Consider the following 18874-nt stretch of genomic DNA (forward strand, 5'->3'; position numbering starts at 1 on the left):
AGTTTAGAAGGATAAGGACGATCTTATTGAAACTTACAGGATACTGCGAGGCCTGGATAGAGTGGACGTGGAGAGGATGTTTCAACTTGAAGGAAAAACTGGAACCAGAGGACACCATCTCAGACTAAAGGGACGATCCTTTAAAACAGAGATGAGGAGGAATTTCTTCAGCCAGAGGGCAGTGAATCTGTGGAACTCTTTGCCGCAGAGGCTGTGGAGGCCAAATCACTGAGTGTCTTTAAGACAGAGACAGATAGGTTCAGGGGTTATGGGGAGAAGGCAGGAGAATGGGGATGATAAAATATCAGCCAAGATTGAATGGCGGAGCAGACTCAATGGGCCGAGTGGCCTAATTCTGCTCCTATGTCTTATCTGGAAGGAGCCTACCACAATAGTTCACCATTCCCAGGAAGGATTTCAGTTTGGTTACATTCCTGGGAGCTGTCGGATAGCTTTAACTGTCTCTTTGAGCGGATGTAGGCCTGTCGCATGCAATCAGAAACCTAAGGACATAACCTCTGAGGTCTGAAAGGTACACTTTTCTGTTTAATGTGGACTCTCACATCTCTGAACGTCTTGTATATTTCCTTCAGACTTAACATGTGATTTTCGTGTGTGACTCAAGTGACTAAAACATCATCTAGGTTGACCATTACTTTTGGGACACCCTGAAGGAGGTTTTCCTCCTGGAAAATAGTGCAGGCTGAGGAAATACCGAAAGGTGGTCTCATGTATTGAGATACTCCTTTATGGGCATTGACCATAGCAAACCTTTGGGACTCTTCATCCAACTCCAACTGGAGGTAAGTGTGGTTAAGATCCAGCTTAGAATAGGTAAGACCTCCTGCAAACTTGTTGTAGAGGTCCTCGAGCCAATATACCTATAGACAACTGGGCAGCTTGATTGATTGTTAACTTGTAGTCCCTGCATATCTTTATTATCTGCTCAGCTTAAGGACAGCACAATGGGGGCTGCACACTCGGGAACTGCACTTGTTTAATTATTCCAAGTTTATCTAATCACCCAAATTTAGCTTCAATCTTTTGATGCAAGGTGTTGAATCTGGATTGACACAAATTTTGGCCTTCACTCCCTTGAACTGGCCCAACCCATTGTGAAACATGTTCTCGTATCTACACAGGAGATCTTGGAGGACATTGTTTCAAATTTTAAAAATGTCCAGCCAACTTAATTTGATTCGCTGCAAGCAATGTGATGAAGCCAACAGGAGGCCACGCGATCTGCAACATCAGAGTCCCAACGGCCTGACCTGAATATGATTTCCCTAGAAGAAGGGGCAAAGCTCCACCTTAAGCAAGGATTCACTGGGACATAAGTGGGCCGGATGCGGGAGACCCTTCGGGGAGTAGGAGTTGTCTTCTAGTAGATAAAATAAATTTTGTGTTTTAAGCATGTGGCCACCTCCCCAGCGGTGCGCTACAGGTCCTCGAGGGAAAGCTTAAGCCCTCATGTCCAGTGGTGGCCTTTCTTCCAGTGCAGCCACCTTTGATACCCAGCGAGGTGGATGAGTGCCTCGATCTTAAGATGCGGGATGCCGACACATTGGACCCCGAATCGGTTATGGAGGTCTCACCGACTGAGCTCGCGACGGATCCGGTGGGAGTGCCAACCCTCGCACGGTGGACGCACTCAGGCACTTAACCCAGAAAAGTCGCTCCCCAGTCCGTTACACCCCACCAAGCCCAGCACAGCGAGTGCTTGAGAAACAGCCCCAGGCAAAGAGGGTGCAGGAAATTTTCCCTTCAGCCGTCAAATGGATGATGTATCGGGGGGAGGGGCGTTATAACCTGACCAGAGGTCATGGGGTCTGCAACACCAGAGTCCAAGTGGCCTCAACTGAATATGATCTCCCTAGATGAGGGGCAGAGCTATGGCCTTAAGCAAGTGTTCACTGGGACATGAATACCCCAGTCCAAGTATGGGCCAGGCGCAGGAGAGTAGGAGTTGTATTCTAGTAGGTAAAATAAACATTGAGTTTTCTAACAGTCATCGCTTCAATGTGGTTGCTCAACTGAAACTTTGCACTGTCCCTTTCCATCAGTCTTGGCAGGTGCCTTACTATGACACCAAAGGTCAATGGACATATTGTTCTTTGTAAGCCACTAGTGTACTGGTGGTTCGAAGGGTCTTTAGGGTTTCCCCAGGTTGGTAGATAGCTTGGCCATCGTGCGAGTCAAACTCAGGGTCTGGGCCCCTTCTCGAATGTAATCAAATATCTGCGCTCCACAATCTTAACCTAGGATTTATCCTAGGATTCTCTGGGAAGCTAGGGAGGAGATTGCTGAGCCTTTGGCTTTGATCTTTATGCCATCATTGTCTACAGGAATAGTGCCAGAAGACTGGAGGATAGCAAATGCTGTCCCCTTGTTCAAGAAGGGGCGTAGAGACAACCCCGGTAACTATAGACCAGTGAGCCTTACTTCTGTTGTGGGCAAAGTCTTGGAAAGGTTTATAAGAGTTAGGATTTATAATCATCTGGAAAGGAATGATTTAATTAGCAATAGTCAACATGGTTTTGTGAAGGGTAGGTCGTGCCTCACAAACCTTATTGAGTTCTTTGAGAAGGTGACCAAACAGGTGGACGAGGGTAAAGCAGTTGATGTGGTGTATATGGATTTCAGTAAAGCATTTGATAAGGTTCCCCATGGTAGGCTACCTCAGAAAATATGGAGGCATGGGATTCAGGGTGATTTAGCAGTTTGAATCAGAAATGGGCTAGCTGGAAGAAGACAAAGGGTGGTGGTTGATGGGAAATGTTCAGCCTGGAGTCCAGTTACTAGTGGTGTACCACAAGGATCTGCCTTTGGGGCCACTGCTGTTTGTCATTTTTATAAATGACCTGGAGGAGGGCGTAGAAGGATGGGTGAGTAAATTTGCAGATGACACAAAAGTCGGTGGAGTTGTGGACAGTGCGGAAGGGTGTTGCAAGTTACAGAGGGGCATAGATAAGCTGCAGAGCTGGGCTGAGAGATGGCAAATGGAGTTTAATGCAGAGGTTTGAGGTGATTCATTTTGGAAGGAATAACAGGAAGACAGAGTACTGGGCTAATGGTAAGATTCTTGGTAGTGTGGATGAGCAAAGAGATCTCGGTGTCCATGTACATAGATTCCTGAAAGTTGCCACCCAGGTTGATAGGGTTGTTAAGAAGGCGTACGGTGTGTTAGTTTTTATTGGTAGAGGGATTGAGTTTCGGAGCCATGAGGTTATGTTGCAGCTGTACAAAACTCTGGTGCGGCCGCATTTGGAGTATTGCGTGCAGTTCTGGTCGCCGAATTATAGGAAGGATGTGGAAGCATTGGAAAGGGTGCAGAGGAGATTTACCAGGATGTTGCCTGGTATGGAGGGAAGATCTTATGAGGGAAGGCTGAGGGACTTGGGGCTGTTTTCGCTAGAGAGAAGAAGGTTAAGAGGTGACTTAATTGAAGCATACAAGATGGTCAGAGAATTAGATAGGGTGGACAGTGAGAGCCTTTTTCCTCGGATGGTGATTCTAGCACGAGGGGACATAGCTTTAAATTGAGGGGAGATAGATATAGGACAGATGTCAAAGGTAGGTTCTTTACTCAGAGAGTAGTAAGGGAGTGGAATGCCCTGCCTGCAACAGTAGTGGACTCACCAACATTAAGGGAATTTAAATGGTCATTGGATAAACATATGGATGATAAGGGAATAGTGTAGATGGGCTTTAGAGTGGTTTCACAGGTCGGCGCAACATCGAAGGCCGAAGGGCCTGTACTGCGCTGTAATGTTCTATGTAACCGAGACCCTGGTGTCGATCTCTATTTTCAATGGTCTTCCATTTACTCTCAGCATGATTTCGATAAGTGCTTTCTTTTTCATTTTCACAACATTCAGAGTACATTCCATGCTTCTCCTCAGAGCTCTTCTCCACTTGGTTCGAGAGCGTCATGGATTGCTGCTGTAGCTGCTTTTTGTTTTGCATTGCTGCACCCTACCTCGCCCGTCAAAGTGCCTGGATATGGCCTCTTCGGTTGCGACGAAAACAGACAAACTCCCGAGAATGGCAAGCTTCCTGGAGATGGTCTCCCCGGCATCGATAGCAATCCACCTCTGTCTTGGGCTGAGACCCAATCTTTTCCCGATTCTCAGACTTCGATCTGATCCCGAGGAACGTGTTTGGTTCTCTACTGTGCCTGTTGATCTCATTGCGCGTCTCGTGGCCATACAGCTCCACAACTGATTCACTTCCCCTTTAGAGCTCAGATACGCCTTTTTCAGTGCAGTCCATCACCTGAGATATCGTGATCTCGTTTTCCTCACGTAATTTTAGTTTCAGCCAAGAATTTTTTCTGTATGTTGAGGTTATTAATTCCACAGACTAAACAGTCGCACAGCATGTCACTGAGCGCGTCACCAAACTCACAGTGCTCAGCTAGCTGCTGGAGGCTGGCTATGAAGTCAACGTCCCTGACAGCAGAATTGAATTTATAACGTTGTAGGATTATCGAGCTTAAAATGTTCCTTGACCGATATGACCAACTGGCCGAAGGTTTCTAAGTCAGGAGCTTCCAGGGACGCTAGATTTCTCATCAGGTTAGGGTTCAGGCTAACAAACTTTCAAAAGTATCACCTTGTGCTTGTCTTCCCCGACTCTCTCATTTGCAGTGAAGAAATAGTGGGGCCACTGACTCCAGCCCTTGGCACCGTGGTCAAATTTACCGATTATCGGCATGTTCACTCTCTTTTTTGGTGCTACTGTCGATGGTTCTTGACTCTTTTTTGTCTCTTGGAGGCATTCTCCCCCTCCCCCAACCCTCGAGTCACGAATCACTGAGGACCTCTGAAGATTGCGATCAAAGCTTTTACATTGTCGCTAATGTGATGGCTCAAGGCAAGACTCTGTAGACTTCCAGTACCAACAAGAGGGTTTATTAACGATTGGCAAATATATACAGGCACAAAGTATTGGTAGTCACGTCTTAGCTTTCCGGCTTCGGGGTCCACACTGCCCGAGCCCCTGCTGCCAGAATTGTCTCTGATAAGCCCCTAAAACCTCAATCTGTGGATGCACCTCTGGAGAGCAGAATCGCTGATGGCATTAATGTGCCATCTGACTAAACTCAGGGGTTGAGAGTCAAATGAAGTCTGCCAATAGACTTTTAGCACAAGAGTCAAACAGAATCTTGGTAGACACCCAGCAGATGGTATCTGCTATCTGCCCAGTTAGTGAAAAGGACGACCTAGAAATTTGATATCTGGGGCGAAATTCTCCCCCAACGGCGCGATGTCCGCCGACTGGCGCCAAACACGGCGCCAATCAGACGGGCATCGCGCCGATCCAAAGGTGCGGAATGCTCCACATCTTTGGCGGCCTAGCCCCAACATTGAGGGGCTAGGCCGGCGCCAGAGGGATTTCCGCCCCGCCAGCTGGCGGAAATGGCGTTTGTTGCCCCGCCAGCTGGCGCGGAAATGCTGCGCATGCGCGGGAGCGTCAGCGGCCGCTGACTGTTTCCCGGCGCATGCGCGGGAGCATCAGCGGCCGCTGTCAGTTTCCCGCACATGCGCAGTGAGGAGAGTCTCTTCCGCCTCCGCCATGGTGGAGGCCGTAGCGGAGGCGGAAGGGAAAGAGTGCCCCCACGGCACAGGCCCGCCCGCGGATCGGTGGGCCCCGATCGCGGGCCAGGCCACCGTGGGGGCAACCCCGGGGTCATATCGCCCCGCGCCCCCCCCCAGGACCCCGGAGCCCGCCCACGCCGCCTGGTCCCGCCGGTAAATACCAGGTTTGATTTACGCCGGCGGGACAGGCAATTTCTGGGCGGGACTTCGGCCCATCCGGGCCGGAGAATCCAGCGGGGTGTCCCGCCAACCGGCGCGGCCTGATTCCCGCCCCCGCCCAATCTCCGGTACCGGAGACTTCGGCGGGGGCGGGGTCGGGATTCACGGCGGCCTGCGGCCATTCTCCGACCCGGCGGGGGGTCGGAGAATGACGCCCCTGATCTCCAAACTCAATACGAGGGGCTGGAGAACTTGCTCACAAACTGAAGAAGCATGATGACAGCAAAATGGATGCTCGTAATAGATACAGATTAAAGCTAGAGGGAGAAGAGGATTACAGAACTGTGCCATGTGATAGCGATTACAGCTGCCCTCCCACACAGTTGTTTGCAGTCTCATTTTAACTCCAGTGCCCGAGATTCCAATGCCGTCTCTTGTTTCCCTTTAGCACAGATCATTGACCATTTCCATTCAGCGTACATCTGCACTGTGTTAGATAAAATGCTCCCTGAAAGGCCCAGCTTTCACCCCAGCATATGTCTTTATATTAAAAGCATATGAATGCGAGGCAGTGTGTGTGCAAACCACATCGCTGTGAGCAGATATTGGTGGGGAGGTGTTTGTAAATTTCTTATTTGTCATGCTTCAGCCTGGTGTTGCGTTCCAGGAACCTGGTCTTGTAATCAAACAGGAGACACAACAATGCTTAAATGCTGGAAGTTAGTTGGCTCCTTGTTGTCTTGAACAGGTCCTCCCAGCAAGACAGCAGCATTATCAAATACCAAGATTGCCCACTACCCCTCCCCGTGTCACAATTTTGCTCAGTGAAACACCAAAGGGCATAGCAATTGTGGAGGCGAGTGTAAGGAACTGAAGCATTTGATTGGTTGGGCGGGCGGGAAAGCCAGTGAGGGCAGAGAATCTGATGGATTCCCTTTGTTATCGTCCCTGCCCGCACCAATTAAGTAATGGGGTTCTCACCCACAAAGGATGGGAACACCATCACCCACCTTAGTGGGCTTCCCTGCCCTATCGTCCCCTCACATTAGGGTACCATCCCCGCTGACGTGACTTCACATCAGCGGGGTTTACAATTGGTCTGGCCTAACAGTGACCTGGCAAAGAGAACCCGCTGGGGTAACATAGGTAAGTACAGAAGAGGGACATGCCCAGGCACTGCTCCCAGCACTGCCCCCTGGGCCCTGACTCAATATCAGGGGGCACCAGGGGTGGGATAATTCTGAGCCCACCCCACATGCATTATGACATGGGGCCCACCTACAGAATTTTTTGAAAACGAAGTTTCAAAAAATCTGACAAGCCACGCCATGAGAGTGGAACCAGTGGGCTACACACCGCTTTGTCCACCTGAGTTGATATTCAGTTAAAATATGAGAAAATCACAGTTTCAAAGGTGCCATCGGTCCTTCTCTGTAAACCCAATGCCCCAGTTGCACCATCCCAGGTTTACCAGGCTGGTTTCCTGGGATGGTGGGACTGTCATATGAGGTGAGACTAAGTCTGTTAGGATTATATTCACTGTAGTTTAGAAGAGTGAGAGGGGATCTCATAGAAACTTACAAAATTCTAACAGGATTAAACAGGGTAGTTTCAGAAAGAATGTTCTTGATGGTGAGGGAGTCCAGAACTAGGGGTCATAGTTTTGAGGATAAGGAGTAAACCTTTTAGGATTGAGGTGAGGAGAAATTTCTGCACCCAGAGAGTGGTGAATCTGTGGAATTCACTGCCAGAGAAGGTAGTTGAGGCCAAAACCGTGTGTAATTTCAAGAAGAAATTAGATATCGCTCTTGGGATGAAAGGGATCAGGGTTGATGGGGGCGGGGGGTTGGTGGGGGGGGGGGGGGGGGGGGGGGCGTGGAAAGCTGGATTAGGGTATTGAACTTGATAATCAGCCATGATCATAATGAATAGCAGAGCATACTTGAAGATCTGAATGGCCTCCTCTGCTTCCATTTTCCAACCAGCCTCTCTATATCATCCTGTAAACTAAAGTTTTCTTTAGATGGGTGTTGTGAGCTGCACTATAATGGCTGAAGGCTTGGCTGCAGATGTGTGTTTTCACATTTCAAGCGCCTCTATCTGAGGTTCTAGTTCAAGGTCAATGTACACTCTCACTGGACAGACTTTCTTGATTCCATCACACCATGGCATGTATTATACAAGAAGGTGTCAGTGATAAAAGACAATTGATCCATTTCTCGCTCATTCCAGTTCTTCAGACACATTTCCCCCTTGTCTTAGCATAAAGTTTGTGAAATCCCTGCTCCAAATATCAAAGATCCAATGAATAGATCATAATCTTTGAGTACAATCTCAACGCTAACTCTCTTGGGTCTACATTTGCGGTGTCAGGTTCTGATACTGTTTTGTGCAAGCAATTCTCTTCTGATGATTGGATGTGCACTTTGTGTCTGAGGATGAATGAAAAGGTTTCTTCTCTCCCTAGCATTTTACTTTTTAGTATTGAATGTAGATATCTCTTGTGAATTCATTTGTGCTGCACACTGTTATCTGCCAATGATACAAACCTTCCTGCTAGCCAGTACTGATCTGATCAGTGTTGTCCGTACCCTGAAATGGGATAATAAAGTAATACAGAATGCACTGTACATTGTTGTGACTGAGTTCTTGTAAAACGTGGGCCATGGAGTTAAGCAATCTTTGTGTTAGTAAAGACTTGTGGGTTGGGAATCCAATACTGTGCTGAGAGACAATGAGTCACCCTAAATAACCCCTCTATAATAGTTGAACCAAACTCAAAGTAAATCCGGTGTATTTAACAGCACAAGCAGTAACAGAAGACGCTAAGTGTACACACACACACACTCCAATGCACAGACTCTAGTGTACACACACACTAACTATTGCATGCACATGCATTCTAGCACATATTTACACACACACTCTAGCACACATTCAGTCTGGTGCACTCAAAAACACTTGACCTGGAATTTCAGAGTCATGGAGACTCTGGGAAGGTGCCAAAATGGCGGGTAGACCCAGATCCAGAAGTCTTGCCCCCATTTCCAACAAATCCTATTTTTGCCAGTGGGTTGGATGAAACAGAGATGGAATGTGTCTCCCACATGGGGAAATTCTGAACCCAGCAGGGCCATTTGAAATCAGTGCTGAGTTCAAACTGACCTTATTTTCACTGGACCTTATTCTATGTTGTGGGGGTTATGGATCCTTAGAAAAGTCATAAATGCTCTTGAAGGATGGGTAAGATTTCAGGAACTGCCAAGTTATTTGTCTACCCGGCCCTTAAAAATAAAATAAAAAATTACCTGATTATCTGCGAGCATTGAAAAGGAACAGTTCTAATATGGCCACTAGGGGCTTTTCACAGTAACTTCATTTGAAGCCTACTTGTGACAATAAGCGATTTTCATTTTCATTTCATTAATAGTTACAATTCATTGATATAATAATAATCTTTATTGTCACAAGTAGGCTTACATTAACATTGCAATGTAGTTACTGTGAAAATCCCCTAGTCGCCACACTCCGGCGCCTGTTCGGATATACAGAGGGAGAATTCAGAATGTCCAAATTACCTAACAGCATGTGTTTCGGGATTTGTGGGATGAAACCGGAGCACCCGGAGAAAACCCATTGGTGGGGTGCTCTTTCCAAGAGCCGGTGCAGACTCAATGGGCCAAATGGCCTCCTTCTGCACTGTAAATTCAATGATAATCTATGATTAATCGCGGACAAAGGTTCGGCACAACATCGTGGGCCAAAGGGCCTGTTCTGTGCTGTATTTTTCTATGTTCTATGTTCTATGTTAGACACGTGGAGAATGTGCAGACTCCACACAGACAGTGACCCAAGCCGGGAATCGAACCTGGGACCCTGAAGCGGTGAAGCAATAGTACAAACCACTGTGCTACCGTGCCGCCCATACAACACTAAGTGCTATCATTATTGCATTATTAATGCTTGCCTGTTTTCTGCAACCTATCATGAACAAAGTAGGGGTGTGGGTGTATTGGGTGGTTGTAATTTCACAGTTTGATTGACAGTTCCAATGGTTATTAATGGATTTGCTGGTTTAATGTAGGGTGATTAATTAAAAGTCTATCATTAGGGATTAAGTGCTCGAGGAGATTTGAAAATGCTTTCATGTATGGGAGTGTTTTTTATATCATGAACTCTGTAATGAATATTTGGAATATTATTTTATTTCACCTTAGAATGGCTACTGATGGGTGAGGGTGCGTTTGTGTGAATGGTGTAAAGGAAGTGGGTGGAGGTCATGAGTTGACACTAAGCTGGCATCAGGTGCTATAGAATTATAGAATCTCTACAGTATAGAATGAATCCATTTGGACCATCAAGTCTGCATTGACCCTCTGAACGCACTCGCTATCTCGACCTTCTTTCTTGCACCATCCTCGTAACCCTGCGCATTGTTCATGGCCAATGTACCTAACCTGCACATCTTTGGAAACTAAGCTGCAATTTAGAATGGCCAATCCACCTAACCTGCACATCTTCGGATGTGGAAGGAAACCTCCGCAGATACGCAAACTCCACACAGTCACCCAAGGCTGGAATTGAACTCGGGTCTCTGGCATTGTTGGGCAGCAGTGCCAACCACTGTGCCACCGTGCTGTCAAAAGGGGCCTATAGTATAGCCTATAAGGGGCCATGTAGTGGAGTCATGGGCTCACATGAGTTGGCATGTACGGGCAGGGGGAATGGGTGGATGTGGAATGGGGTGAAAGGCGTGAACTGAAGCACCCCGGAATGAGGATCGTGCCATTCACAACACTTTTTTGGAAGCTGGTGCAGCTAACCAGAAAATTCTACGACTCCCACTGCCTAATTTAGGAGCACAACCCCAAGCCCTTGTATTTATATAGCTCCTTTAACTTTGTAAATTAGCCTGAGGTGTTTTTACAGGAGTGCTATCAAACAAAAGTTGGCACTGAGCCACACAGGGAGGTATTAACAAGAGATTTGGTCAAAGTGAAAGTTTTTAAGGAACATTTTAATAGGAGAGGAAGTGTGGGCAGATAATTCCAGAGCCAGTGCCTCAGCAACTAAAGCTGCAGCAACCCACGGAGGAGCACAAACACACGAGCTCTGCAACCACAGACTTTCCCTGAGTGTGGAACTGACAGGCTAAAGGACTTTACTCACCCACAACCATTAAAAATCAGCAGTCAGGGGCTCAGTTTCATCCAAAGGACACCCAATACTCCAGCTACAACTGCACCATTTTATTCACACCAGGATGTTCATTTTAAGCGAGTGCATTAGCTTACTTACTTTCTGGATTTCTTGTCATTATTGCCATGAACATAATAGCCGGGGATGCATTTGTATCGGCAGGCAGAACCAACGTCGTGAGCTCCTTGTTGACATCGTGGCACCAGCAGCTTGGCATTAGCTACTGGAGGTGGGGCGAGACATTCCACCTTGCAGTAGGCTTCAGGGAGTGACCACATCCCATCTTCCATACACATCAACGAGTGGTTTTCTCCTAAAGAAAAAGATCCATGAATACAGTCGTGGTCTCATCATGTCCTTGACTCTATCCTACTGCGTAACATATTCTAGGGCCCCTGTGGCCTCAAGTAACAAGATTACTTGCAAGCATTAAGATGTGATGAATGCCAGTTCCCCTGCTGATATACTTTGAGTTTTATTTTAGGTATAACCTTTTGGCTGCTCTCAACATTTTAAAAGGTTATGACAACATATTTTACAAACACGGAGCCCTCGAAACACAAAACATTCCAAATTTAAGCCACATGTTCGTAAAGGACCCAGCGTTATTTAATTGGTCAATCAGAGGACGACACTGATGAATGGTGACATTATTCTGAGCAGTGGCTTGGCAGATTCTGACCTTTGAACAATCTCCCAAATAATTCGACTGGCCTGCTGGTAAGTGTTGTCACAAATCACGTTTGGTAAGCACAGTTTGGTATCCAAGTATTTCTGCTGTGAAGATAGTGAGGGACAGAGGTGATTGCCATTCAGGATTGTACATGCAACCCACTGCAGGATCTCACTACCCCAATGGCCTTCACTCAATTGGTGAACTAATCAGTTCCCATTCAGAATGTGTGGTTGAAATGGAACCCACCATGACCAACAGTGAGCCTGTAAATCTGGCTCTCACAAACATGGACTGAGCTATTGTTCTGAGGGGCATTGGCTGACAATGGAGGATTGCACTCCTACTCGGGGAGCTTTGGTATTTTAGCAATGGAATACTAAAGTAAAGTCACCATAGTCACAGATGGCCATATAAGCTGCTTTCCGCTTTGAGGAGGAGAGTTGACTGGTGGTAATTTAACCTGAGGAGCACCACACCTCAGGTGAGGGGCAAGGTTGAGAAGGCGGGGCCTTCATGAATAACCTCAGCCAGTATAGGAATTGAACCCGCGCTGAATCACGAACCAGCTGTCCCTCCCACCCGGGTTAGTCTCTCTTGCAACATCTTCCTTCAGGCAGGAGATACAGAAGTCTGAGAACACGCGCTAACAGGTTCAAAAACAACTTCTTCCCCACTGTTACCAGACACCTGAATGGATTGAACTGATCTCTTCACACATCCTCTCGAATGAGTAATACCGCACTCCGTATGCTTCACCCGCTGTCTGTGTCTGTGTACTTACATTGTGTATCAATCGTATGTCCTATGTTTCTTTTCATGTATGGAACGATCAGTCTGGACTGAACACAGAACAATACTTTTCACTGAACCTCGGTACACGTGACAATAAAACAAATCAAATCCATTCCAGACAACTGATCTAAACCGTACTGTTTCCAGTTGGAGTCAACCTTTCCAGCAATGGTGTGTTCCAGTTTGGTTAGAGGTTCCCCAGTTTGAGACGTAGAGTGCTGGACCTCAGTAGTTTCAACAAAACAGTGTTAGCCTTGCATTCTGAGGGGCAGCACGGGACATAGTGGCCTCACGGCGCCGAGGTCGCAGGTTCGATCCCGGCTCTGGGTCACTGTCCGTGTGGAGTTTGCACATTCTCCCCGTGTTTGCGTGGGTTTCACCGAGAACCCAAAGATGTGCAGGCTAGGTGGATTGGCCATGCTAAAATGCCCCTTAATTGGAAAAAATGAATTGGGTACTCTAAATAATTTTTTAAAAAAGATGTTTCAAAAAAAAACCTTGCATTCTGCAACTGAGAAACTTGTGCTGAAAATTGCTGAACGTCCAATCAAAAGTCCAATCGTTCTGGTACAAAGGTGTTCAATTCTAATAGGTCGAGCAGCTCAGAATCTGGGGCGAAATTCTCCAGTATCGGCGCGATGTCCGCCGACCGGCACCCAAAACGGCGCTAATCAGTCCGGCATCGCGCCGCCCCAAAGGTGCGGAATCCTCCGCATCTTGGGGGGGTCGAGCCCTAACCTTGAGGGGCTAGGCCCGCGCCAGACTGATTTCCGCCCCGCCAGCTGGCGGAAAAGGCCTTTGTTGCCCCGCCAGCTGGCACGGAAATGACATTGCCGGGCGGCGCATGCGCGGAAGCGTTAGTGGCCGCTCACGGCATCCCCGTGCATGCGCTATGGAGAGTGTCTCTTCCGCCTCCGCCATGGTGGAGACCGTGGCGAAGGCGGAAGGAAAAGAGTGCCCCCACGGCACAGGCCCGCCTGCGGATCGGTGGGCCCCGATCGCGGGCCAGGCCACCGTGGGGGCACCCCCCGGGGCCAGATCGCCTCGCGCCCTCCCCAGGACCCCGGAGCCCGCCCGCGCCGCCTTGTCCCGCCGGTAAGAGAGGTGGTTTAATCCACGCCAGCGGGACAGGCATTCTAGCAGCGGGACTTCGGCCCATCCGAGCAGGAGAATCGCGGGGGGGGGCCCGCCAACCGGCACGGCGCGATTCCCGCCCCCCCACCGAATCTCCGGTGCCGGCCCCCCACCCCTAGGGCGTCATTCTCCGACCCCCCAGCAGGTCGGAGAATGGCCGTTGGCCGCCGTGAATCCCGCCCCCCGCCGGTCGCCGAAGTCTCCGGTACCGGATATTCGGCGGGGGCGGGAATCGGGCCGCGCCGGTTGGCGGGCCCCCCCCCCGCTCGATTCTCCTGCCCAGATGGGCCGAAGTCCCGCCAAGAAATTGCCTGTCCCGCCGGCGTAAATTAGAGTACCGATTTACCGGCGGGACAAGGCGGCGTGGGCGGGCTCCAGGGTCCTTGTGGGGGGGCGCGGGGCGATCTGACCCCGGGGGGTGCCCCCACGGTGGCTTGGCCCGCGATCGGGGCCCACCGATCCGCGGGCAGGCCTGTGCCGTGGGGGCACTCTTTCCCTTCCGCCTCCGCAACGGTCTCCACCATGGCGGAGGCGGAAGAGACTCTCCCCACTGCGCATGCGCAGGAAACTGTCAGCGGCCGCTGACGCTCCGGCGCATGCGCCGCCCCGAGATGTCATTTCCGCGCCAGCTGGCGGGGCAACAAAGGGTGTTTCCGCCAGCTGGCGGGGCGGAAATCCCTCCGGCGCCGTCCTAGCCCCTCAATGTTGTGGCTCGGCCCCCAAAGATGCGGAGCATTCCGCACCTTAGGGGCGGCGCGATGCCCATCTGATTGGCGCCGTTTTGGGCGCCAGTCGGCGGACATCGTGCCGTTTGGGGAGAATTTCGCCCCTGATTTCTATTCAGTTGGTCACACTTACAATTAATATTTATTTATTTTGGTTGGCATGGTGGCGCAGTTGTTAGCACTGCTGCCTACGGTGCTGAGGACCCGGTTTCGATCCCGGCTCTGGGTCACTGTCCGTGTGGAATTTGCACGTTCTCCCCGTGTCTGTGTGGGTTTCGCCCCCACAATCCAAAGATGTGCACGTTAGTTGGTTTGACCATACTAAATTGCCCCTTAATTGGAAAACAATAGTTGGGCACTCTAAATTAAAATAAAATATGTATTTATTTATTTAGCGTATGCACAGTTATAGAGTGATGCACGATCAATTACACAAAGACGAGAGTAGGATGTAATCGAGGCTTTATTACACTGAGATGTGTGGCCTCCTACAGCAGCTGGCGAAATGGCTGCTGTACGAGGAGCACACATATTTATACTCCCCTACTGGGCGGAGCCAGCAGGCAGGGATCTACCCCCGTACCTGTAGTACAGGGACATTACCATAAAGCACCTACACCGACATCCTCTATATGCAATATATACATCAGTGGTGACTACCACATTCACCCCCTGTTAAAATTGAGTCCGGCGGGGGTGGTGGAGAATTACATGCAGGTAGATGTTTTAAAGTACAGAGAGAAAAAAAAATTGAGTCCAGCGGGGTGGAGGGGTAAATTATATACAGAGTGATGATGTTTTAAAAGTCCAGGTCATGTTACAGATTCAGTTGGTCCGGATCCTTGATCTGCCGTTGGGAGTGCCGCAGTGCTGGCGGCGATTCCGGTGTCGGTCTGGTCTTCATTGGCTCCAGGGGTGTGTCAAAGTCCTCTTCATCCCCGGGTGTTGGCAGGGGGAGGATAGATTGTCCTGGGGCGGGGGTTGCAGCTGGGTGTGCCGGGGGAGGGGGGGTGGCGCCGGGCTGGTTGGGTGTGAGTGTGCGGAACCAGCTGGTGCCTGGTCCCTGAGGGAGATTGTAGCTTGGCGGCCGTCGGGGTACGCTACTTAGGCGTACTGCGGGTTGGCGTGGAGTAGCTGTACCCTCTCAACCAACGGGTCCGCCTTGTGGAGTCGTACGTGTTTACGGAGGAGTATGGGTCCTGGAGCTGCCAGCCACGTCAGGAGCGACACCCCGGAGGTGGACACCCTAGAGAAGGCAAAGAGACGTTCATGGGGTGTTTCATTAGTCGCAGTGCACAGGAGCGCCCGAATGGAGTACAGTGCGTCGGGGAGGACCTCCTGCCAGCGGGAGGCCGGGAGATTTCTGGACCATAGGGCCAGCTGGACGGCCCTCCAGACCGTCCCATTCTCCCTCTCAAACTGCCCATTTCCCCGGGGGTTGGAGCTGGTCATCCTGTTCGAGGCAATGCCCCTGTTGAGCAGGTACTGGCGCAGCTCATCGCTCATAAATGAGGATCCCCGGTCGCTGTGGACGTTTGCCGGGAAGCCGAACAGAGCGAAGATGGTGTTGAGGGCTTTGATGACGGTGGCAGACGTCATGTCGGGGCATGGGATAGCGAAGGGGAATCTGGAATATTCATCGACCACACTGAGGAAGTACCTGCTACGGTCAGTGGAGGGGATGGGCCCTTTGAAGTCCACACTGAGGCGTTCAAAGGGGCGGGAGGCCTTCACCAGGCGCGCACGGTCTGGCCGGTAGAAGTGCGATTTGCACTCTGCGCAGACCTGGCAGTCTCTGGTGATAGCCCTGACTTCCTTGAAGGAGTAGGGCAGATTGCGGGCCTTGATGAAATGGTAAAAACGTGTGACCCCCAGGTGACAGAGGTTGTCGTGCAGAGTTCGGAGTTGGTCCACCTGTGCACTGGCACGTGTACCTCGGGTTAGGGCATCAGGGGGCTCTTTGAGCTTACCGGGGCGATACAAAACCTCGTAGTTGTAGGTGGTGAGCTCGATCCTCCACCTCAAGATTTTATCGTTTTTGATAAAATCTTGCTGTGTGTTATTGAACATAAAGGCAACCGACCGTTGGTCAGTGAGGAGAGTGAATCTCCTGCCGGCCAGGTAATGCCTCCAATGCCTCACAGCTTCAACAATGGCTTGGGCCTCTTTCTCGATGGAGGAATGGCGAACTTCGGAGGCATGTCGGGTTCGTGCAAAAAACGCCACGGGCCTGCCTGCCTAGTTGAGGGTGGCGGCTAGAGCGACGTGTGATGCATCGCTCTCGACTTGGAATGGTAACATCTTGTCGACCGCGTGCAACGCGACCTTGGCGATGTCGTCCTTGATACGGTTGAAGGCCTGGTGAGCCTCGGCCGTTAAGGGAAAAAGAGTGGATTGAATGAGTGGGTGGGCCTTGTCTGCTTTATTTGAGACCCACTGGGCGTAATAAGAAAATAACCCCAGGCATCGTTTGAGGGCCTTGGGGCAGTGGGGGAGGGGGTGTTCCATGAGGGGGCGCATGCGGTCAGGATTGGGCCCCAGAGCTCCGTTTTGGACCACATAGCCGAGGATGGCTAAGCGGTTCGTGCTGAACACAGAATTCTCCTTGTAGGTTAAGTTGAAGAGAGTGGCGGTGTGGAGAAATTTGGCAAGGTTGGCGTCATGGTCCTGCTGATCGTTGCCGCAGATGGTGACATTGTCCAGGTACGGGAAAGTGGCCGGCAGCCCGTACCGGTCAACCATTCGGCCCATTTCGCATTGGAAAACCGAGACCCCGTTGGTGACACCAAAGGGAACCTTAAGAACGTGGTAAAGGCGACCATCTCCCTCAAAGGCAGTGTATGGGCAGTCCGCCTTACAGATGGGGAGCTGGTGGTAGGCAGATTTCAAGTCCACAGTTGAGAAGACCCGGTACTGTGCAATCTGATTGACCATATCAGATATGCGTGGGAGGGGGTACGCGTCAAGCTGCGTGTACCGATTGATGGTCTGGCTGTAGTCCACGACCATCCTGTGTTTCTCCCCAGTTTTCACAACTACCACTTGGGCTCTCCAGTGGCTGTTGCTGGCCTCGATGTTGCCTTCCCGAAGCAGTCGCTGGACCTCGGACCTGATGAAGGTCCTGTCCTGGGGACTGTACGGCCTGCTCCTGGTGGCAACGGGTTTGCAATCCGGGGTTAAGTTTGCAAATAGGGAAGGTGGGTCGTCCTTCAGGGTCGCGAGGCAGTAAGGGGTGGTAGGGGCCCGCCGAATTTCACTGTTAGGCTCTGGAGGTTACACTGGAAGTCCAGGCTGACTAGCAGGGCAGCGCAGAGGTTGGGGAGGACGTAGAGGCGGAAGCCGCTGAACTCCATGCCCTGGACAGTGAGAGTGGCGATGCAGTATCCCCGGATCGCCGCGGAGTGGGACCCGGAGGCCAGGGAGATTCTCTGGTTAGCGGGGTATACCGCGAGGGTGCAGCGCCTTACCGTATTGGGGTGAATGAAGCTCTCGGTGCTCCCGTAGTCCAGCAGACAGGAGATCTCGTGACCATTGATCTTCACGTTGGTAGAAGCCGTTGCCAGGTTGTGTGGGCGAGACTGGTAAATCGTGACCAAGGCGAGACGTGGCTGGACGTCAGCGGTTGCGGGTGGTGCGTGGCCAGATGAGGTGCCTGGGGGGCCTGGGTCCTGATAAGATGGCGGCGCCCACGGGCCGCACGTGTCGTGGGGAAAACGAGATGGCGGCGCCTGACGATCCTGGGGAGATCAAGCTGGTGGCGCCCACGGGCCGCACGTGGTCCGGGGAAGGGAAGATGGCGGCGCCCAATGGCCGCACGTAGGGGGAGCTGGAACAATAGTAGCAACTGGGCAGGCCTGGCGCACCACAGCAAAGTGCCCCTTCTTGCCACAGGCCTTGCAAAGGGCGCTCTGGGCCGGGCAGCGCTGTCGGGGATGTTTGGACTGCACACAGAAGTAACAGTTGGGGTCCCCGGGGTTGGTTGGGGCACAGGTGTGGGGCTAGCTGAGGGCAGTCGCTGGTGGGGTCCACGATGGGATGGCCGTCTGCGGAGTCCACGATGCCGAGGAGGGGTGGGCCGCGAGGTCGGGGGTGTAGGCCTGCTGGGTGCACCGGGGGAGGGGGACGCGGGGGCGCAGACCTGGATGTTGCGCGGAGCGACCCTAAGCGAGAGCGCTAGCTTTTTGGTTTCCGCGAGGTCGAGCGTGGCCCCTTCTAAGAGGCGCTGGCGGATGTAATCGGACCCTATCCCCGTAATAAAAGCGTCTCTCATGAGCAAGTTCGAGTGTTCCGTGACCGAGACGGTCTGAAAGTCACAGTCTCTAACTCGGGGAATCAGGGCACGCCAGAAATCTTCCACTGACTCACCAGGAAATTGACTACGAGTGGAGAGGAGGTGCCTGGCGTAGAGTGTGTTAGTCCGCTGAATGTAGTTTTCCTTCAGTAGCGCCATGGCGTCTGCGTAGGTCGGCGCGTCCTGGCCAAGTGGAAAGATGTTGGAGCTCAGCCGCGTGTAAAAGATCTGAAGCTTCTGAGCTTCTGGAATTGGGTCTGGCGCAGACCCGATGTACCCTTCAAAACAGGCTAGTCAA

General features: G+C 51.0%; 1 protein-coding gene across 1 annotated transcript in view; it reads right to left on the minus strand.

Moving 5' to 3' along the window:
- pappa2 (pappalysin 2) overlaps positions 1-18874 on the minus strand; it is a 726002-nt gene that overhangs the window by 198784 nt on the left and 508344 nt on the right. The window contains exon 16 of the mRNA XM_072511622.1: positions 11058-11271. Within this exon, the coding sequence (XP_072367723.1) occupies positions 11058-11271 (214 nt within the window). The remainder of the gene's footprint in view (positions 1-11057; positions 11272-18874) is intronic.

Source organism: Scyliorhinus torazame, chromosome 7, assembly GCF_047496885.1.
Source record: "Scyliorhinus torazame isolate Kashiwa2021f chromosome 7, sScyTor2.1, whole genome shotgun sequence".
NCBI classification, from domain to species: Eukaryota; Metazoa; Chordata; class Chondrichthyes; order Carcharhiniformes; family Scyliorhinidae; genus Scyliorhinus; species Scyliorhinus torazame.